The sequence below is a fragment of the Camarhynchus parvulus genome, chromosome 20, assembly GCF_901933205.1.
Source record: "Camarhynchus parvulus chromosome 20, STF_HiC, whole genome shotgun sequence".
In the NCBI taxonomy this organism is placed as follows: domain Eukaryota; kingdom Metazoa; phylum Chordata; class Aves; order Passeriformes; family Thraupidae; genus Camarhynchus; species Camarhynchus parvulus.
This window is the reverse complement of record NC_044590.1, coordinates 7,215,602-7,237,583: the sequence shown is the minus strand read 5'-3', so window position 1 is coordinate 7,237,583 and position 21,982 is coordinate 7,215,602. Positions and strand designations below refer to the sequence as shown.

General features: G+C 53.3%; 2 protein-coding genes across 3 annotated transcripts; both read left to right on the top strand.

Moving 5' to 3' along the window:
- The first annotated feature begins 2,973 nt into the window (after nt 1-2,973).
- PDRG1 (p53 and DNA damage regulated 1) lies at nt 2,974-5,085 on the top strand. The gene is made up of 5 exons (XM_030963350.1): nt 2,974-3,136; nt 3,235-3,310; nt 3,440-3,514; nt 3,803-3,883; nt 4,191-5,085. Exons 1-5 carry the CDS (start codon nt 3,053-3,055, stop codon nt 4,271-4,273), a joined length of 399 nt encoding a protein of 132 aa, XP_030819210.1. The 5' UTR covers nt 2,974-3,052; the 3' UTR covers nt 4,274-5,085.
- A 10,244-nt stretch (nt 5,086-15,329) lies between these two features.
- On the top strand, nt 15,330-21,976 carry DUSP15 (dual specificity phosphatase 15). 2 transcript variants are annotated; one of them, XM_030963287.1, is made up of 8 exons: nt 15,330-15,540; nt 15,759-16,169; nt 17,732-17,765; nt 19,684-19,766; nt 20,211-20,260; nt 20,860-20,934; nt 21,371-21,542; nt 21,714-21,976. In XM_030963287.1, exons 2-8 carry the CDS (start codon nt 16,149-16,151, stop codon nt 21,924-21,926), a joined length of 648 nt encoding a protein of 215 aa, XP_030819147.1. In that variant the 5' UTR covers nt 15,330-15,540; nt 15,759-16,148; the 3' UTR covers nt 21,927-21,976. The 2 variants fall into 2 exon arrangements, with proteins under 2 accessions (XP_030819147.1, XP_030819148.1); XM_030963288.1 differs by lacking the exon at nt 15,330-15,540 and adding an exon at nt 15,615-15,633.
- Nucleotides 21,977-21,982: the final 6 nt, after the last annotated feature.

Sequence of the window (21,982 nt, the reverse complement as noted above, 5' to 3'; positions counted from 1 at the left end):
ACACCTCACCTTGAGATGCTCCTGACAGATCCCCTCCACAAATGCTTGCCTGGGGGAGGGGATGCTCCCAGCATCCCAAAGCCTGAAGAAAACAGCCTTTCATCAACAACCAGGCAGGGCAGGGCCCCTTCCAAGGATGGGGTCCACTGGCCAGAGTCCCTATCAACATTTGGCCACTCCAGACCTCTTTGGGCTTGGTCCCTGGGGACTCTCTGACTTGGCTGGGTGATGGAGCACAGACCACGTTGCCATGACGGTGGGCACGCTCGCTCCAGTGCCACGGAGAGGGCACTTGGAAATCAGGGAGAGACAGACCCACCTTTCTCCCCTGACCCTGAAACACCCCCTCTGAAGCAGCAGTTAAAGATCCACAGCCTGAGAACATGGAGACCGTGGTTTGAAGTCTGATTTATCTTAACAACAGGCCCCAGCAGCCACATGAAAGAGAAGAGAGAAAAAAACCTTATAAACATCCCTGAAGCTTCCTGTGCAGCTGCCAGCAGGCAGGGAGGGTTTCTGGCTGCATACAGAAAAGGGCTGCAAGGAAGAAAAAGGAACATGATGAAACCAAACCTGCTTTTTCCACAAAACACACAGCAAAGCAAAGCAGCTCCCGGCAGCGGGCGGGTGGCTGCTTCCTCTGACTGCCCAGTTCCCAGGGGAACAGGTCCAAATGGACTCTGGTTCCAGTCTGAGTCCAGCTTCCAGGCAGAATGTCTGCCCCTGGCGCTGGCTCCAGGAGGAGAAATCCACGATGATTTGTGGCTGGCTCAGAGCTTGGCTGGGGACAGGCCGCAGAGTGCAGCACCAGCCACTTCTCACTGCCATGAGAATGTTTTCCAGATGCCCATGGCTTGGTGATCCTTCAGCTGTGCTGAGCTGGGCCCCACCTTCCCAGGGAGAGCAGCCCCCGCCCTTCCATGCAGCCCAACATTCCTGGCAAAACCCTGCCTTCACTGCACTGTCATTGGCAACCCCAGAGTCACTGCTGCCTTGCATTGCTGCCAGGACACAGCCAGCCTGCTCCCATCGCTGTTCCCATGCCACATCTCATCCCATCCCCATCCCCATCCCCATCCCCATCCCCATCCCCATCCCCATCCCCATCCCCATCCCCATCCCCATCCCCATCCCCATCCCCATCCCCATTCCTCCTGCCCAGACTCTGAAAGCCCCCCCTCCCTCCCTCCCTCCCTCCCTCCTGCTTTTTCAGATCTCCAGCCAGCTGCTCCCACTGACAAATGAGCATTTCCCAGCACTGGCATCCAGCCCCAGTCCCAGTACATTTTCTGGTTGATGTCAGGAAGGAATCTAACCCAAGTGTGGATCATTCCCAGCCTGGAGTGCCTGTGTGTGCCCCAGCACTGCCCACCACTGCTCCCTGAAGCTGCTGAACTTCATTTGATGCTGCCACAGACAGGGATCTCAGTTAACTGAAACAAATGACCTTATGGGATTAGGGCCAGTAATCTTCCGATCTGGGTAATCTCCCTTAAGGGATTATTTGCCCACAGAATTGTGGTGACCACCAGCCAGCTGCTGCCTCGCTCCCTCCGTCCCTGTCCCCTGCGGTCCTCATCTCTGGCAGCCCAGAGGGGTCACCACCTTTGGGGAGCTCCTTATCAAATGAGTTTCATTAAGTGCATGTGCCAGGACCCCCAAGTGCTGGGTCTCCTTCTCTTCCCAGCCCCTGTTTGCTGCTTCAGGCAGGTTTGGGGCTCCCTCCCTTCAAAGCACTGATCTAAAACAGATCAGAGGTCCCCCCCACCATCACCAGGTAAGCAGCAGCTGGGTGGCACAGCCAGGGTGGCAGAGATGGACAGCTGGGGACAGGGGACAGGACATTCAGAACCTTGAGATGCTGTTTCAGGGCTCTGTCCAGAGCAGGGACATGGGACATGAGAACCTGGGTCCCCTGTTACCCACCAGCCCTGGGTGGGCTCCTGGGGTCCATTTCCCATTGCAGAGTGCACACAATGAGGATCTGCCAGTCCTCATCACCAGTGCTGGGTCTCCCTCATCTCCCACACTCCATTTTTCCAGCTCCTCTTGCTCATGGCTGGGTGGGGCAGAAGGAAAGAGATAAAAAGCATTTTGAGGGGCAATATATTTCCCTTCCTGCAGGCAGGGTCATTCAGGGCAGCAGATGGATATGGTCCCCTGCCAGAGCCTTCCCGGGACCAGCCCCTGCCTGACACAGACCGGGGGGCACCGGGGCTGGCTGAGGGTGAATCAAGCTGCCGGGACCACAATTGGCTCCAGTCCCTGGGGATGGCAGGTCCTGGATGCTGAGCTACAGATGAGCCACCAGCTGCACCAAAGGAAACCTGAGCTAATCTCCCCACGCTTTGAGTGCCCTTTATTGCTTTCTGGGATGACAGAGAGGTCACCTGATGCTCCAAGGGCCCAGCTGCCAACAGCGGTACCGTGCTGGGAAGCAGCGAGGAAGAGGAGACAGACGGTGATGCTGGGGGCGAGGCTGTGAAAAGTGATAAATAATTCACACACAAGGGGACCAGGCAAGGCAGGGCTCTCAGCCGCTGTCCCTCGGGGCTGTGGCGAGTGGGGTGGCTTGGGGGCCGGCTGCGGGGCCAGGACCCCGCTCGGGGGCTCAGCGCCACACGGCCACACCGCACCCTCCATCCTTCTGCCGGGCGGTGCAGAGGCAGCCCGGAGCCAGCCCCGGGATCGTTAGGGCGCACTACGGACGAGATCCCACGCTGGCACCGGGCACGGCCATCCCAGCCCACGGCCACTCACGGCCGCTCTGGCGGCCCGTGCTGGCCTGGTCACCCACGCCGTGTTCGCAGCCCCGCTCAGTCCCCGCCGCGTTCGCAGCCCCGCTCGGTCCCCGCCGCGTTCGCAGCCCCGCTCGGTCCCCGCCGCCCCGGAGCCGCCGCCCCCCCGGGCGCTCCCGGCGGCGGCCGCGAGAGGGCGCGCTGAGCCCGGCCCCTCCCGCCGCGGAACCCGCCCGCGCGGCTGCGGCTGCGGCCCGGAGCCGAACGGCGGCGGACCCGGAGCGGCCCCGGTGGCGGCCCCGCTCGGCCCCGCCATGGCCCGGGACCCGGCCTTCGTGCTGCGCTACCTGGCCGAGGTGGAGGAGCTGGCCGAGGACGTGCTGGCGGCACGGCAGCAGGTACGACCCAGCTCCGGCGGGCCTCCCCCGGCCCGCTCTGTCCCGCCGCCGGTAGCGCCGAGTCCCGGCCGCTCCTGCCTCTCTCGCTGCCGTTGCAGATCGTGGACCTGGACGTGAAGCGGAACCGCAACCGCGAGGCCCTGCGGGCGCTGCAGAAGGACCCGGAGCCCGACGGTGAGGCCGGGCTGGCTGCGCCCACCGTGACCTCGTGGCCGCGGGTCGCGGAGCGGCTCCGCTGACAGCCGGTTCCTTTCCGTTCCTTTCCGTTCTTTTCCGTTCCCCTCCGTTTCCCCTGTCTCCCAGAGAAGGCCATGGTGTGCTTCGGGGGTATGTTCATCGAGCTGCCGAAGGCGAAGACCCGGGAGATGCTGCGGCAGGGTGAGGTCACCGCGAGGGCTCCGTGTAGCTATAAGTGTTTTAATAAGCGCCATAATTAACAAGATGTTGGCTCAATTAACGGATTTCTGCCCGGGGATGGGCTTTGAGGTGCCCAGAGCCTCCCGAGAGGCTGATTCTGGCCCTGGGAAGCACATGTGGAACCTGCTCGGCCCCGGGGGTGGTGGAGGCAGGGTGGGACCCCCCTGTGCCTGTGCTGCGTCCCATGGGGAGTTGAGCCTTCATCCCAGAGCCCACCACAGTCCTCCTCACTCCCACCTCTTATCCCAGACCAGGAAGAGCTGGATGAGGAGATAAACAACCTCCGGAAAGAGCTGCGGGTGAAGGTCAACCGGCTCTACGAAGCTCAAGGTAAACTCTCCCACTGGAACTGCCTGGGAGCAGACTCGTGGATCAGGAGATTCCTCAGTTCCATGTGTTCCTGCAGCCTCTTTCCCACTGGTTTTGCAGTTCCCTCCCTGCCCCAGCAGCCTTGTCTGGCTCTGTGTGGGGCTGTCACCCACCAGCACCCTGAACCCCCTCTGACCCTGTGCTGGGGTGACCCCAGTTCAGCTCCCAGGGCTGTCCCTGCTCTCCCCACAGCCCCTCTCGAGTTTACCACGAGCTGCTTCACTTCTCTGGTGACAAAATCCTGATGTTTTCCATGTGTTTTCCTCAGGTAAACCTGAGCTGAAGGGGTTTAACCTGAACCCCATGTCTGCTGAGGAGATGAAGCTCATCAACCGCATCCTGGAGGGCTGAGGTGGCCGTGCCATTGTCACAGCGTGCTTGGCTGTCACTGGGGGCTCATGTTTCAGTAGCCACAGCCCTTGGGACTTGCAGGACCTTGGTGTGTCCAGAGCCCACCCAGGTGAGGGCCCTGGGAATGGTTTGGCTCCTCAGCTACAACTCTGCAGTTTCTCTGGACCACAAACTCTTTCCTGCTCTGTGCTGGACCTCGACACAGTGCTGGACAAAAGTCCCCAGCTGGGTTGGAACTGGGATCATTAAAATCACAGCAGTGGGACATTCCTGACTCCATGTGTATGTTCCTTGTTGGGGGTTTATGTGAACTCTTCTGGGGTTTGGCTTCAGAGCTGCTCCTTTGTCACGTTGGGAACAGGAGTAGGAGGGGTTGGGAATCCTCCACATGCCTGAAGCACAGAGGAGGAGTTGTGCATTCAAACAAAGCAAAGCTGTATATCTGAGGCACGTCAGGAATCTCTAAGGATGTGTAGGGAGGAGCAGGAGGAGGCAGCATCGTTGTAGTCTTGCTGGGAAAACATGTTCCACTGTTGGAAGGCAGGAGACGACAGAAATGAGGCTTTCAGGACTGGATGAAGAGATAAAACTTGGGTATATTTTAAAAAGCAGCCTGAGGAGAGCTGAGCAGGAATAGTCACTGAGTTTCTCTTGTAGTAAAAGGACAATTGATGTAACCAGTAGTAGTTTCTGCAAAGGTTTTAAAATTTGCTGTTTTCTGCACTCCCCTCTCTGAATGTGCCCCCCCCCCAAATGCTTAACCTGGTCAAGAGCATAAGTTTTTAAAAAAATTAATGATAATTAGTACATGACTACAGTGAGTTTGGATTTTTTTTCTGCATACAGGGAAGTGTCTGTGTCCAGCCAAGCCCTTAATTTTTTGAACTTCTGTAGAGATATTTCTGGATGAAGTTTCAGAACTGTAAACATGGCTGTTGTCCTCTCTCCAGCTCTGAGGTTGCTCACCTCTTCTGCCAAATCTTGCATGAGCAACAGAGCTGGGCCTGGCTGCTGGGCCTGGTCCCTTGCTCTCTCCTTTTTCCCAGCCATGACAACATCAAACACAGCATCACCATTTCCCTGGCTCCCTGACCACCTTCCAACTCAGCAAGGCCTTCTCCTGCCCTGGCCAGTCCTAAACACGCTTCAGATTACACAGAGTTCAAAAAAATACCCTTTATCTGACCCCTTAAAACCAAGGTGTGATTTCTTTAAACCAAAAAACCCAACTACCATTGCTTGGTCCTAGTTTTAAAATTCTGCTCCTGACACTACATACCCTAAACGTGTCTCTGTCCACTTCAGGCTGATATTCCAGACACACAGACTAAAAATAACAGATTTACTACCCAAACTGTCTTGCCTGCAGCTTTTTCAGAAGGCTGCCTGTCTCCTGGGAGCAGGAGGCAGCTCACAGTGCCACATCCCAGTGCAGGAGCTGCTCTTACATAAGCCATGTGGTGCAGCCAGTCCGTGTCTCCATAATGTGATGGCAGGGTTATTTTTACAGTCTCATGGCAACAGGTTTTCTGCTCTGACATGTTTCCATAGTAGTAGCAGGAGGAGGATCAGGTGCTTGCCTGCCCTAAAAGCTTTGTTTTGCTGTGCAGAACGTGTTTAGCCCCTTTGCTTTCTTACATGGAGCAGAACTAAGCTCTGCAGTGCAGAGGGCCAGCTGAGCAGTCAAGCATCCCTGTGTCAGCTAAACTATCTCATTCCAACCCACTGCAGCTTCCAAATTGGGGAACTCTCAGAAGCAAGGTAGCCACTGCCTTGTGCTGAGCCTGTGGTGTCCAGAGAGAAGTGGGAGCTGCTGCTGCCTGACACAAGGGGAGAGTGAACTTCATCCATGAGGGTGTCTCCCACCACACTCTCTGCTGTGCAGCCAGATTCCTGAGAAGATGCTTCATTTGTTTCTTCCTAGGACACAGCAGCCACAATGAAAGCACTAACAGACAGGTTACACAGCACCTTCCTGTTCCTGCCTGTAGAGGTGAGGTGATGTTTCACTTTCAGGTGAAGCTCTGCTCATGTGTTGTTAGTTAGAATCCACAGCCAGAGATGATGCTGAACACACTGAGCTGTGCATGGCAAAAGGTACAATGTGTGTCAGCTTCTCCAAGTATGGAGAATCCGATACTGCTTCCCACCAGTGAAATACACAACTAGCTTCAGGACAGTGCCCAATAAACAGTCACCACAGTGACTGCAGAGTCATTTTTGGAAAACATTTGGTCCTTTTGGTCTCCTAATTCCATAAGAGCTCACACACCCATTCTTGTTCCCCAGTGAAGATGTGCATTCTCCTCCTGTGCCAACAGCTTCAGGACCCAGCAGGACACCTGCTGGGATGAATTCTGCACCTAAATGTGAGCTTGCCATGATGTTCTCATTCACAGAACACCCAGATCTCCCCCTCTGCTGATAGGCCTGTCATTCCAGCCCAGGTCAAAGCCTCCACCATGCTGCTCCTTCCCTGTCAGCCTATGGCATCAAACTGATGGACTGAAGTACCTGAGCAATGACAATACCCCAGCTGCATGCAGGAATCAGCTCCCAGACAAGCAGGGACACAGCTGAACAGCTGAAAGCAGGGGACATCTCTCTGCTATTAATATTTAAGGTTGTGTAGTGAATGACAAAATGCTGCAGGACCAGCTGCTGGGAACAGAGTGCTCCAGCAGCAGCACGAGTGGGAGGCACAGTGCACAAGGACCTCTGACAGAGAGCTCTTGTGCAAGTCCTGGATCCAACACGGGCTCCAGTCCCTTGGCAGCCCCATGCTGCCTTGTTTTCCCACTCTGAAGGGGCAACTTGCTTCTTTGCTTTGCTCTGCTTCTGGATATTTGTCATTTAATCACAATGAAGGTTAGAGGATTATGATCAGTTGCCAAGAAAATCATGAAACCAGACCATCCATCCCAAACAGTGTAATAAAACCCCTCAGAAAGTGATAAACATCTTCACCCCCCTGCTCTCCCTGTTCACAATGCAAAGTGAGTCTCTCAGAAGATGAACTCGAGTTCAGAGCCTCACTGGCAGCTGGCAGTGAGGGAAGCTGAAGTGTTTACCTCCAGAACCCAGCTGAGGAGATATAACAGTAAATTAGGGAGAAACAGGCAGTTTTGCCAATGGCTCATTAAGAAAAATGCCTGCCCACAAAATCATTACCCTGCTAGCAGGCAGGAGTGAGTGTGAAGCAATAGGAAATCCAACCCTAAATCTCTTTCCCATGTGCTGAGCCAAAGAACATTCTGAGCTTGTTGCAAAGTTTCTATTCCTGTTCTTGATGATACTAAAGAAAAAAAATCCCTTTGGCTTCCAGAAAGAAAAGTGAAAAAAAAAAGTCATGCTGAAGCAATAAGTGCTGAGGAAGATTCACAGAATGAGCATTAACCCTTTTTAATTGCAGATGTGGGTGTCTGCAGGGAGCAGGTTCCCAGCAGAGTGTTCAGATATCTCTCTGAGAACCCAGCAGCACTGTGATGATGTGATCAAGGACTTTCATTCCAATTAATTTCTTTCCTGACTAACTGAAGTAACTTTAGCCCTTTACCTGCAGGCTGCCTTAGCAGTAATTTTGTTTGAGGCTGTGAACATAGTAGATTGTGCACATTAGAGCTATCCCAGACCAGAAATGAGCTTAATTTATTTGTTCATTTGAAATAAAACTGTCCCCAGTGGCACCATGTGAAATACTGGGCTGAAGCTGACAGGACACAGTGCTGTAACAAGTAATACCAGTGACCACATCTTGTTAGAAGGAAGAGTTAAATTAGAGACATTTCATAGGAGAACACCATCAACATAAGTCACCTCTAAGGGAAATTGCCTTACCTATGCTTCTGCTTGCTCTTTACATGACTAAGACTGAAAGAATAATAATCATATTTTTGCTTGTCATTTTTGTAGTGCTATTTGCTGTTTCTGCTTCTCTCAACTCTTGTAATGACAAATCAGTTGCGTTCTCGGGTTCCTGCTGTTGCAATACTTGGGTTGCGAATGTAGCAGATAAATTTCAGAGAATTTCAGCTGAATTTCATGATAAATATTTTTCACTTAACCAGGGAGAAAACCTGTGTTAAAAAACAAACAAAACCAACAGAGTCAATTTCTGTTTTAAAAGGGCTTTTTGTTGTTAAGTACTCGCAGTTCCTGGCCTGCATCTCAGTCAGTGCACCATGGACCTGGTGATGCTCATTGCTGGCAGCCAAACCACTCTGGGGGGAAGTTTATCAGGGCTGATGGGGCACTGCTGTGGGACACATAAGCAGGAGAGATGATCATAACCCTCCATCTCTGGCAAGTGCTCTGATACTTGTGATTTGCTGGTACTTGGAGGGGAACATCTTCCAGAAATAGCCAAGTTGGCAGGGTTTCACAACAGGGCTAGAGATCAGACAGTTATATGGTGCTGCACCCAGCTGAAGTATGATACTCTGGTTAAAAGCAGCTATATCATTCCAGGTGGCAGCTTCTTCATGTAACCAGTTCACACAGCTGTAGATCTCACTTGCTGCACCACACCAGCTCACTCAGCCTGCAAACCCCTACCTCCAAGATGTGAAAGCATCACGAGACACCCCTGTACCAGGGGTGACCTGACACTATAGTCCCTTGTCTGCTCAAGAACACATTGAGGGCTTCACATCCTGATGGGTTGGGATATCACAGCCCAGGAGCTCAAAGTAGCATTTGTCACTGCTAATCGCCGTCTGAACACTGGATGAAAGTGCTTGTCCATATCCACAATGAGAACCTCCACTGGCCCTGCCCCACACTTGGGAGTTGAGCACCAAGTCTGATCACCCGCTTGCAGCCCTGAGACGTCCAAACAATTACACAAAGTCATTCCCAACACATGAGCACACATTTAGTCCATGTGATTTATTTTCAATCACAATCTCCACAGCCCAGCAAGAATTCTGAGTGAAAGGCCAGAGACCAGAAGGCTGGGGCCACCAGCCACATTCAGCAGCTAAATTCTCCAGGGTTAACTGCTATGCACCTACAGGAGAAAACAGTCCCCAGGTCTCCATCAGAAGTTCCCCAGCAGCAATTGGCATCCTCTCTGCTATCAGGGCACTGCAAAAACTCTCCTTCATCTACTGACAAGACAGATTTATAGAAGGGAGCAGTCCTTAAAATGGGATGTTCAACACCATCCTCCATTATGCTCAAACACCATTCTCAGATTCATGAGGAATCTGACAACCTATTTTTCTCCTTCCATCCTCCCTCTCTCTCTTCCTCAGCTGCCACCTCTTGAGAGAGGCAGCTTAACAGTGACAGCTGTGCACAGCAATGCCAGCCTTGCTGTCCCTCTGAGGCCTCAGAAGCGAAGGGCTAAGCTACATCTACCTCTCAGGAGTGCACTAACCAGAACATTACTGAGTTTAAAGTGAAAAAGACCCACATTATAGATGCACAAAGTGACATTAAAGCAGAAGGCTGGCCCAGCCTCACGCCTAAAGCTGCTACCAAGGAAATCACCTGGCTGTGTGGCAGGAGAAGAGGCAGCACAGTGAAGTGGCTGCAGCACACGTGGCAGCTGCCAGGGTGAGGTCAGCTCACCTGCACCTGCCAGAGATCCCACAGCCAGCAGCAGGGAATAGCCTGCAGGCAGCATGTCCCCTCCCTGGCCAGGAGAAGTCAGGTGCAGGTTTTGTGCTGCCACGTTTGTGAGAGGAACATCTGGGCTGAAATAGAGATAAAGATCCAAAACAAACAGACACTGAACAAGCAAATATGCAATTCTCACTCTGACAGTCCTCTGTGCCCCAGTGACAATTAATTATTTTCCCTGTCTGTCCCTAACTATTTTCCCAGTTTTCAGCCACCTGAGCTGAAATCCAACACTGCATGGTGCTATCTGACAAAAAGTAGTAAAAATCAGAAGTAATCAACAAAGTAATGGAAAAGGAAAGAACAACTGCCCTGAGCTAGTTCTGTACCTTAAGGTGAGTTACTGGCACAAGTTACCCAGAGAAGCTGTGACCACCTCCTTAGGAAAAAAACAGTTTGCTTAGATAAATTGATTGAGCCCTGCATCTGCTGTTTCCCAGATAACCCACTTCGACAAAGTGTTATTGCATCAGATAAGGGAAAAGGCAGATAAGAAGCAGATCCTGCAGAGGTGGGTTAATGTTTGTTGTCTTGACAATTTCCTCCCTCCCTATAAGGCACAGCTGCATGTGACAGTGTAAACTCCCACCCAAGGGAGGTATTAAGGCCTTTCCCCTAAAACTGAATGCATTTAACCCATGGAAGTCTTTGTTGTGTGTGGGCTCCTAATTGGTGAAGACTGTGACCGTCATGCAGACCACAAACAGTGAAACTGCACTGATCAAATCTCATCACTGGATACCTGGGTAGTGATATTTTTCCTCTCCCCTATCTTTTATTATTCCTTCTTTTTTTCTTTCTCTTATGTTTTCACGTTTTTATTTTTATAGAAAATAGTCAAAACAGCTGTATGCTTCCTTTTGTTTTAAAACAAACCTGCCTCATATATGTACATTGGTCATTCAGTGTTGTTTCACTCTAATTCACCCCAAAGGATCTATTAACAAGACCCTCAGTTACCACTCAAAGGTGGGTGCTAACACCCATCCCTGGAAGTGCTCAAGGCCAGGTTGGATGGGGTTTGGAACAACCTGCTCCAGTGGAAGATGTCCCTGCCCATGGCAGGGGGCTTGGAACAAGATCTTCACATCACCATGGCTGCAAACCTTGGCACACCCTCCCCCAGGGGTAGGGTACTCTGCACCTGGCAGTCTGGAAAGGCTTTTGATCATTTAGTGAACTCTGCTGAACTTTCACAGAGAGAACTGATGGATTTTTCTGTCTCCTAAACCATCAAATTGAGGTGGCATAACTTTTGGGAAGATGTGTTAATCAAATGAAAGCTATCAAACTCAATACAGCAGCAAGTGTGACACGTTGAAAATCAAATAGTTCTCTCCCGTGAATCACCCTGTCCTTACATTCTGTGAACCCAAGGAAGAAGAAAGGCTGCCAAAATTCAACCACTAACAGTAAAACCAGGAGTGACATTTCAGCTTTGTTCTGAGCTGATTTGTCAAACTGACATTTCCAGTGATCTGATGACACCAGTTTTCCAATGAAAAAGGACTGGAGAGAGACAGGGTGACTGCAGCAGCGATGGGCCAGGCGAGTCCTGTAGGTGTTTGCAGGAGTTGGAAGTGACAAGGTTCATCTGATGCATCTAATACCAAGCAGTAGAACTGCACAGTCCTTTTCTTACCCTGCAGGAATCTTGGAAAATCCTGAGTTGAAAGGGACCTACAAGGATCTAAGTCCAGCTCCTGGCCCTGTGCAGGATCACCCAAAGAATGTATAGTATAAAAACATTATAAAACATGTGTATATTATATATATATATATATATATGATAATAAAATCCAGTTGCTGCCTAGTGTTAGATGTACCTGAGATTGGAAGTTTATGTATAAATACGCACACAAAGTGTAAAAAATCAGATCCCAAAGTAAGTATCCATCCATTTGGGAAAATCCATTGTAAAAACCTTTATTGTTGCCCTGGAGAATGGTGAAGGAATATTGCAGGAGGGTGGCATGGGAGAACAGACCAAGCACTGGCAGAAGGAGAGGATGAAAAAAAGAGCAAAAGAACAAAATGCCTGTTGGATATTCCCAAAGAAAAGACAGTCATTCTCACCTTCTTCAATCAATTATGCATTTCAGTTTTCAGGAACATTCCCCACCTTGTGACTTGCCAACCTACAGATGGGAGAGCAGACTTAGTGGCTTTTAGTTAGCATTTCCTGCAGTTTTCCAGAACTTCACTGCAGAAGACCTGCATAACCTGATTCATCAGCTGCTCGTGTGCAAGCATGTTTATTTAAGGTTATGGGGGCAGGGAGATTCAACAAAAACCCCCTCATGTTTGTGTTTGGAGGATTCCTGGAGGAAAGGCAGAGCAGGCAGCCTATGGGGAACTCCCACAGCACCAAATAAACAAACTCTGTCACACGCTTCCAGAAATACACGTAACGCAACATATGTTGTTGGGAATTTTAAGTCCCATTTTAAATTTGTGTATGTTACAGAAGAACTTAATTAAACAGGAAAGACAAAAAAGGTGTTGGGGAACTATGGCAAATGAGCAGAAAAATTCTGAAATCAGCCTAGGCTGCACATTGCATAGAAGAGGGTGAGGAGTGGCCCAGATAAGGCACCCAAGGAGAACAGCTCCCACACTGCTGCCCAGGTCCAGCTCCCTCCAGCCCCAGGATGTGGCACTGGGCACATCCTGACCTACCGCTGCCTCTTGAGTGTGGGAATGGGCAACCCAGGATGTCACAACACGGGGCTGCTCCAGAGCACAGACCAACAGAAGGAGCAACATGGAGTTTATTTTTACTTGCCTGCAAGTTTTGAGGTCAGCCACAATCTATTTAAGTTGTTGGTATAATTTCAGTAATCACAGGCTTTTCACATATCCTTATTTACTGTGTTCTGGTTATTTACCATGTTAATTGAGGTTGTGGGGCAGAAAATCAGCTTAATATAAGGGTTTTGTTGCCAATTAACACTTCCCATTTGTAGAGTTAGATAATCACTAGCTGCTATCCTCCTGGTTGTAATTCACGAGTTAGTTTGCATAATTACCTCCCAGTCACTTCTCACGAGGGTAAGACAAATCCTCCTGTCCCAGCCTCCTCACCAGACCTGCTGCACAAAACAGAGGGACTGCTCACTCGCAGGGGTGTGTTTTTAATTATACACCACACAACACTTAGGATGTTAAATGGCTTGAATCCTCTAGCACAGGCAAGGCATTTCTCAGTGTCACATTATATTGTCAGAATTTCTATGGGAAACAAAATTTTTCCTCAATCCCCAGATCAGTGACTGAAGTGGAAGCTGTGGTGTTCAGCACAGCTCCAGGTTTGGGGGGATAAACATGACTCAGAGCATAAACCTGCCTTTCTCTACATGCAGGGCAGAGAGAAGTTCATGCCAACCAAATCCACCCCAGACTGGTAATAGATATTCCTTCCTGGAAGAGTTAAAGGCCAGATTGGGCTGGGCTTTGAACAACCTGGTCTAGTGGAAGCTGTTTCTGCCCATGGCAGTGGGGTAGAATGAGATGACCTTTAAGATCCCCTCCAACCCAAACCAAATCATTCTGGGCTTCTGTGGTAACGGAGCCTCCTGTAATCTCTTCACAGTCTCAGGATGGAATTCCACCCAGTAAGTTTACACCAGACTTGACATCTAACACAGTGGGATTTCTCTAAATCCAAACAGATGTTTTCACAACTCCATCTTTGGGGGCTGCCCTAATGCTCGTTAACCAGGAGCCCAATTAGCCACCTGTCCTGCACACAGCTCCACCTTCTTGCACACCTGCAGCTGAACTGAAAAATTCCAGAGCATGAACTCAGCCAGAACCCCACAGTCAGAACCCCTGGGAGCAGTATGTTCCTCCACACAGAGCTCTGCACTTTATACCTTCACCACTGAGGTAACTTTGGTTCTACAAATAAACTGAGCTGACTTTTGGCTGCTGAAATAAACTCTTACACAAGAAGCAGTGTTTTGGAGGTACATGTTGATCAGAAACCTGGCCAGGAGCACTGCTCCATGTTACCTTGCTCTGCCCAATTCTTCCTGTGGGTTTCCTGCATATTTTCCTCTCCCTCTGAAGAACGAAGGCACCCATTCATCTCTCACTTTCCCTGGAAGAGCACACACTTACCAGTTTCATAACCCAAGTGATGCCAGGGCTCTTGCAAAATTCTTCCACAAACAAATAGTACTCTGAAGGCATTTTGAGGGACTTCAGAATAAAGGCACGTTTTCTTGCCTCAGGCTTTCCTGCTTCTCTTTCTAACTTCTTCTGAAAGCTCTTCAGAACCTTTGCTAAGCAGCTGCTCTGACTCAGCTGGGTAGAAAGAAAAATACAAGATTCAGCATAACAAATGCTCCCACAGTATGACTTGCTTTAATTGCCCTTGAGAAGCTTCTGGGGATCAACTGCACCACATATTCTGAGAGGAAAAATAAATAAATATGGATACCACTGATAACTGCTTTTTCTTTGTGGAGGAAGAGGATCAATTTCAATTTTGTCTCTCTGCATGAACACTGGGGGCTAGGACAGGGCAAGTCTTACAGTCCATATTCCTCCATTTCTGCTGTAGCTCTCCTGCACAGCCAGCATCACCCTCTCTAGGGCAGGCAGCTGCCCACAGTGACCCTGCAGCAGCTCAGCCACACTGCTGAACCACTGCAGGTCAACCCAGTGCTACAAACCACCCTCAACCTCCCTCCATAGAGTCACAGACTGGCTGGGATTGGGAGGGACCTTAAAAGCTCATCCCATTCCACCCCCTTTCCATGGGCAGGCACGTATTCCACTAGGGCAGGCTGCTCAAATCCACACTTGGTGAGGACTAAGGCTCCTTGGTGGGATCACATCCTGCTCAGCCACAGCGCTGCAGGAGACAGTGCTCAGGAGAGGACAGGGCTGTCAGTGTTTATACATTGGAATGGGCTGTCCAGGAGATGCTGGGATCATCATCCCTGGAGGTGTTTAAGGAAAGACTTAAAATACCTGGAGGTGGTTAAGGAAAGACTACGAATAGCACCCAGTGCCCTGGTCTGGCTGACAAGGTGGTGTTCAGTCCTAGGTTGGACTCCATGATCTCAGAAATCTTTTCCAACCTAATTAATTCTATTATGCCTGTAGCATGCAAACCTGCCCATAGATACCAGCCATACTCCCCATACACGGTGGGAAGCTTGGGGAGGGGGGGCTATCCTTGCCCTCACCTGCACACAGAGCACATGGGGCTTAACACGCTGCCCCGGGGACGTGCAGGAGTTGGGACACAGAGCCGGGAACCTGCCGGGAGCCCACCGGGAACGCTCCGGCCCTCGCTCCGAGCCGGGCCGCGACCCCCGGCCCCCGCCCGCCTCTGAGGGCGCCGGAGCCCGCGCCCGTCCCCATGGCAACCGCGCGGCTGCGCGCCAGGGGGCGCTCTGGGCACGCGCGCCCCCACACGGCCGCCGCGGCCCCGGCCTGATCCCCGGCCTGTCCCGGCCCCGCGACCCCCGGGCTGACCCCTCCCTGCGGGCAGCCGGCCACAGGCGCTGCTGGGGAACCCCTCAGCCCTGCTCCTCGCTGGCACTGCCCATCCTGCGGCCCTGCGAAGTCCCCAGGACACTCCTGCAGCTCCCCGGGCAGGGCAGGGATCCTGCGGCACCTGGCTGCAGGTGGGCACGGGCAGGGCACGGAGGGGTGTGGCGCAGGCAGGGGTGGGCACAGTGCGAGCAGGGGTGGACGCGCTGCGGGCAGGGCAGGGATAGGTATGGTGCATGCAGGGGTGGGCATGGCGTGGGCAGGGGTGGGCATCCTGCCGGGCGCTTCGCCGCGTGGCCGCAAAGACCTTCCTTGATGAAGCAGGACAAAGGTTTTGTTCTTCTCCCAACAGTGCAGCCTTGTCCGGCCGCGGGCAGCGGCGACAGGCAGCAGCCAGCGCGGCCCCGTGCTCCCACGCCACGGCGCAGGGGGGGAGTTTCTCCTCCTTTGTCTACTCCCGGCCAGGCAGCAGCCGGTGCGCGGCAGCGCCGGAGCAGCCGGGGAAGGGCCTCGGCAGGAGCCGCGGAGGACGGCGGCCGCGGTGCCCTCTGCCCCGGCACAGCCACCGGCCCGGCCTGGCCGCGCTGGGAGCGAGCAGCGATCCCGGAGGAGCCAAGCTCTTCATGACGGAAACCCGACCAGGCAGCGGGGACGGCAGCTGCGCCCGGGAACGGGGAGGACGGCAGCATTGGGGACAAGGACACCCGCGTCCCGTCCCCACCCCCGGCGCCCGCCGTCGGCCATGGGGAACGGCATGAGCCAGGTAACGGGGAGCGCTGGGGCGGCTGCTCTGCAGTTCGGCCATGCCCGGGCGGCTCGGCCGGTGCCGGAGGTGGGGACCCTTACCTGGCGGCTGCCTCTGCCGTGCCAAGCGGCGTTTCACCTGCCGGCACCGCGTCCCGCACAGGGCTCGGCTCTTTCTTTGTTTGTTTGTTTATCTGCCGGCAGAGCAACACCGGAGGTGAAACAGGCAGGGACACTGCGCTGGGACAGCTGACAGCTGCCCGGGGAGGTGGAGGGAAGGGGGTCACAGCGAGTTCCTTCAAGGAAGGGGGGAACTTTTCCCAACACCTTTAATCCCAAAGAACCAGCGCCAAGCACACGCTGTGAGCCCTGTATGACCCCCAGCCTGGTGGTCCCGCACCCCCTGCTCAGCGGGGCTGGGCTGTGCGTGGGGCTCGGCATCACGGGGCAGAGGGGATGGGCACTGTTTTATTTATGTTCTGCCCCGTTTTCTCCTCTGAGGAGCATGTCAGCAGGGTGCTGGGGACAGGCACATGCTGTTTATTCATGGTTCAGTGTCCTGCCCTTGGGAGCTGCCCTTGCTAACTGGCGTTCTCCCACCCGCTCCTCTCAGTGCCGCAGCTGTGAGTTAAAGGCACCCTGTCGATAGGAAATTGATCTAAAATCGCAGGAATCACAAAAAAAAACCAAACCCAACAAACCCTTCTTTAAGCTGTTCAGTCGAGAGAAACGTTTCCAAATGTGAACAGTGAGACAAGTGTGAGTCCAGCTGTGCTGGTGAAAATCACCTCCACCTGCCCTGAGCACCAAATATTGCTGCAGGGAGAAACTGGCAGAGAACCGGCTGGATACAGGATTGAACTCACTGCCCAGGCTGGGAGTGAGGGGGAATATAAAATAGCTCTGGCTGACAGGGTTTGCAAGGTGTCCTGCTTCTGCATCTGCAGTGCTGTTAACAGAGGCCTTGTCAAGTAATTATCTTTTCATCACGAGAAATGGAATTTCCCCAGGGAAATGACCTGAAAGCATGGTATCCATACAATCTGTGCCTGAGCTGTGAGAAATGGGCTTCCTGCAGTGCAGAGTGAGGGGAGCGGAGCTCAGGGCTGGGAGGGGGACAGCTACATCCCCTACAAGCTTCTCTGTGCCTGTTGCTTTCCCATCCCTTGAGCAGCAGGGCTTCCACAGGTCATGGGTATAGTCCAAGGCTGTACAAAGGTGTATGCAACTTGCTGAGCTCAGGTAATAAACCCTAGCGGAGGACTAATTGATGATAAACAGGAGGAGCAATAAAAAAACTGTGTCTGGCTCCCAGCACCCGTGAGAATGCTGTGCCAGGTGGTTGAAGGTGCCAGGGCTACATCCAGCCCACATCCTGGATGCCAGGGCAGTGGCAGCCCTGGGAATGCACAGGTCCAGCTGCCCCAGCACCATTCCTGCCCTGGGGCTGGATGGTCATGTCAGTGGCAGAACTTTGGCCCCTCCAGCCAAGGTCTGTGTTTCCCAGCTTGGATCCCAGCATAGTGGGCACCACAGCACAAGGTCACTGCTCACACTGCCACTTCCCCTTGTGTCCCACAGATCCTTCCTGGCCTCTACCTTGGGAACTTCGTTGGTGAGTGGAACCCCGCTGCTGCAGAGGTGTTCTCCAGCTGGGGAGTGGGGCTTGCTTGAGCTGGTGTCTCCCTGCCTGCAGATGCTGCCTGACATCCTGCCTGCACCCACCACCCTGCCTGTGCCCACTGCTCTGCCTGCGCCCACTGCTCTGCCTGCACCCACAGCCTGCTCTGCTCTGCCACCCAGTTTGGGTTGGCAGTAGTGGGAGTGAAAACACTGTGGGAAAGGCAAGGCAGAGACCCCTGCCTTTGCATGGTTTCCTTATTTAACAGCTGCCCTGAGCTCTTGGGATGCATGGGGGAAAGGAGCCAAGGAGGAAATATGGATCCCCTGCCAGGAGCAGAGGAGCTGGTGGTGCCACACGGGTAAAGGGAGCAGGACTGGGGCGCTTCAGGGTAATGCTCCCCAGTTTTGCAGCTGTAGAAGAGGCCAGAGGGGGCTGCCCACCCTCAGGAGGGAATTTCCCAGAGGCAGAGTCACCCCTTCTCACACCAAGTCACTATTTTAAGGAATTTTCATTGTCAGGGGACAGTTAATGGCCAAGTGTTGGCATCTGCAGTGGCAAACCAGCATTTATAAATACTCCTGCCTCCCTGATGGCTCCTTTGCCAGCTGGATTCCTGCTGTAAGTGCTACACAAGTTTAAAACCACTGGTGTGAATTGCTAAGGAAATGTCACTGGAGTGACAGCCCTGTTCTCCCTTTGCTCCTTGGAGCACTTTGGGTTAGTCTAGGGGGGCTGTGGCTTGCTGGGAGCAGAGGGACAAGGACACCCAGCTGCCATCAGGGGGGTTCCTGTGAGCAGCCTCTGCTGCGGGGCCTAGGCCTGATGCCGTCCAAGCACTCCTCATCACTCTGCCAGGCAATCCAGGGTGACAAGATTCTAGGCCTGCAACATTAAGCTCACAGAGGCATCTCCTCCAACTGGAAGCTTTTCCAGCCCTGGTAATAAGCCTTGATTCCAGTGTCAGCAGTTGCTGTCACTGCCTGCTGAGGCGGATGGGAAGGTGGCAGGTGTGTGAGTGCCCATCTCTCTCCCCACACAGAGCAGCTTCCCTGCAGAGCATCTCCCTTGAGACTCACTCCTATTAAAATTCACATCATGCCGTTAGCACTTCCTGGGCTGGATCCCTGAGCCAAGGTTTTACAGCACGTGAAAGTTTAGAAACCCAAAAGAATGAGAGGGGGAAATGTTTCCCCTCCTCTCTGGTCACGCTTGCTGCATCTGCTGGTTGTGGCATGAAAGGGAGACACTTGGAAGCTGCTCAGCAAGACAAGCACGCTCCCCTCCCTGTGCAACAACTGCTGCGCTGGACTAGAGGCCAGGATCACATCCAGAATGCTGAAGCATTGGTGACAGGCAGGGCATTGCCCCCAACAGCCAAGGACACCCGGTTTCTGCCCATGCAGCTGCAGAGAGAACAGACCAGAGAGCAGCAAATCACTGCTCAGGTGTTTCTACAGAAAATTAGAGATTATATAAATTGCTGCAGCTCCACTTCCATAGTTCACAAGATTAAGCAGTTCTCTCAGGCTGCAGCAAGTCCCAGTGCTGTGTGTGTGTCTGCTCAAGGAGCTGTGGGCAGGGCACATCTCCTCCCAAAGTGGGGACAAGTACAGGCAGGAGGGACACTACCTGCTGACCCAGAGTGTTTCTGTGCAGGTGTGAATGGTTCAACCAGCATGAGCAGCAAGGAGAAGGGATCAGGGAAAGGCCTCTGCTCTGGGATCATGGGATTGGCATTCCAGGTTTCCATGTTTGCCCGTATCTGCACTGCTGCATGTGGGGGTGGGATGCAGTTGATCTGCTAGAGCAAGGCTCTGTGTGCTGGCTGGCTGTAGAAGCAGGGTGGGAGCACTGTGGGAAGAGAAGGGTAGAAAATGAATACATGTTTATGTCTGATTTTATCCTTCAGATGCCAAAGACCTGGAGCAGCTAAGCAGGAACAAGATCACCCACATTGTTTCGATCCATGAATCCCCCCAGCCCTTGCTGAAGGTAGGGTCCTGCACCAGATGTCACCCTGCAGATTCCTGCAGCTCCTTCCATGCTGCATCTTCTTTCCCCCCCCTGAGAATCCCATGGCACATACACCTCTCCCTGGTCCCTGATCACAGAGGGGCTGGGCAGCCCTCTGGCATGGGAAATTGGCTGTCTTGTGACTATAACCCGACCTTGAACACTGACGGGAAACAGTTTCCAGCTCTCCAGACTCCTCTTGTTTCCCATCCTCTCCCACAAGCTACTGGTGTCCCCTTGCTGTGCCCTTCACCCCAGGGAGAGTGTGGCCCCATCCCCATGCAGGGGGGTGCTGTGTGGGGGAAGCAAAACTGTCTAGGCAGCTGTGGGTGAGGAGCAAAGGCACTGCCAGCCCTGCTCTGACCATGTATGACACCCTGGCTGCAGTGCCTGAGCTTCTCCTCTTCCTATTCTGGTTTCCAGGACATTACCTACCTCCGCATCCCCCTGCCTGACACCCCTGAAGCCAACATGTGAGTACCCTGGGGAGGCTGGGGACATGCAGGGAGGTGGGAGGGTGATCAGAGGTGAGGGCTCCCAGCTTCTCAAGCCCTCCATGTGCTCCAGCTCCTCAAGCACAAGAACCCACAGGCTGGAGATGTGATGCCACAGTGCAGGGGAGCATCCCAGTTCAGTGGCTGCTGTGAGGATGTGAGCCCTGGGGTGAGGTGAGGGGCAGCCACTCCTCAGCACCCATGGAGAGGGGCAGCCAGCATCCCCCCAGGAGGTGTCTGGAGAGGGGAGAGCACATAAAGGGGATGGAGCCAGCCAAGGGCACAGGCGTGGCTGGAGATTCAAGCAGCCAGCGTCCCATTGCCCCAGCATGAGTCACACAAGTCACAGGGCAGCCCCGTGCATCCCCAGCACAGTGTCCCCTTCTGTGTCCCCAGCACAGAATGAGCTGGCAAATCCACCTTTCCTTGGGAATAAACAGCACTGAGCTGTTCAGGTCTCAGCAGTGGCTGGCAGATCCCCTAAAACAACTCAAACATACAGGGCTGTTCTGCCTGCAGCTAAAAATGCTGTTCCACCCCTGAAGTTCTCATTCTGTCTGGTTTATTTTTCCTGCTAGCAAGAGGCACTTCAAGGAATGCATCAGTTTTATCCATCAGTGTCGCCTGCATGGAGGGAACTGCCTCGTCCACTGGTAATGTTTCCCCTGTGCCTGCTGCTTTGTCAGATACAGCCCCCAGCCCCTCACTTCAGATCAGAGCCAGCCTGTGCCAGAGGGCTCTGTGCCAATGGACCCACCCAGGATCCACCCTTGGCTGTGGCTTGTGACTCAAACCCAGCAGGATCCAGGCAGTCCTGGAGCTGGGGCAGCTTTTTGCTGCAGCTGAGTGCATGGGATGAGCAAGGTTTGGGGCAGGCAGCCAGGCAGTGGCTGCTACTCCCATTCCCTGTAGAGGAGTGGGTATTTATAGGCACTGATGGCCAGGACCTTGGAAGGTCTCAGGCCTCTGGGAGAGCAAGTCCTTGGAGAAGAAGAACTGAAATATCTGAGGCACAGGGGTGGAGGAAGAGGCAAGCGTGGGGTCAGGGTGTGCCACTAACACCAGCCCTTCTGCACTTTCCCTTGCCAGCCTGGCTGGCATCTCCCGCAGCACCACCGTGGTCGTTGCCTACGTGATGGTTGTGACGGAGCTGAGCTGCCAGGAGGTGCTGGATGCCATCCGAACCATCCGGCCCGTGGCCAACCCCAACCCCGGCTTCAGGCAGCAGCTGGCTGAGTTCAGCGGCAGCGCAGCCCGCAAGGTGGGACCCGCCTCTGCCACCTGTGCCCTGCTCCATGGCTGAGCCTGCCGCGGGCCTCAGAGCAAGGACAAGTCCTGAGGGGACTCAGTTTCTTCCCTGCTCCCCTTGCTGGCAGGCTTGGACCTGCCCTTGTAAACCAGCACTGTATTTTACTTCTTGCTCCTTCCCCAGGTCCGCAGGCACCTGAAGCAGAAGTATGGGATGTCCCCTTTCAATGATGAGGAAGAAATAAAGGCCTTGCTGCCAGTAGGGAGAGAAGGAACGTCCAGGACAGAGGGAGCTGTGCAAGGACTGGTCCCAAGAGCCAGAGACATGAGGAGCACAAGTCCCTTCCTGCTGCGGGTGAAGAGGACGTTCTCCTGCATCCCGGCTTGTCTGAAGTGACCCAGGCCAGGGGAGAGCAGTGAGCATCACCCAACAGCCTGGGAGAGATGAAGGAG

Bases quoted from the DNA above. Each gene is read 5' to 3' on its own strand.
- PDRG1 (XM_030963350.1), top strand. From the start codon at position 3,053: ATGGCCCGGGACCCGGCCTTCGTGCTGCGCTACCTGGCCGAGGTGGAG. The intron at 3,311-3,439 runs GTGAGGCCGGGC...CCTGTCTCCCAG, and splicing joins GAAGGACCCGGAGCCCGACG to AGAAGGCCATGGTGTGCTTC. The intron at 3,515-3,802 runs GTGAGGTCACCG...CTCTTATCCCAG, and splicing joins CCGGGAGATGCTGCGGCAGG to ACCAGGAAGAGCTGGATGAG.
- DUSP15 (XM_030963287.1), top strand. From the start codon at position 16,149: ATGGGGAACGGCATGAGCCAG. The intron at 17,766-19,683 runs GTGAGTGGAACC...TTTATCCTTCAG, and splicing joins CTACCTTGGGAACTTCGTTG to ATGCCAAAGACCTGGAGCAG. The intron at 20,935-21,370 runs GTAATGTTTCCC...TTCCCTTGCCAG, and splicing joins GGGAACTGCCTCGTCCACTG to CCTGGCTGGCATCTCCCGCA.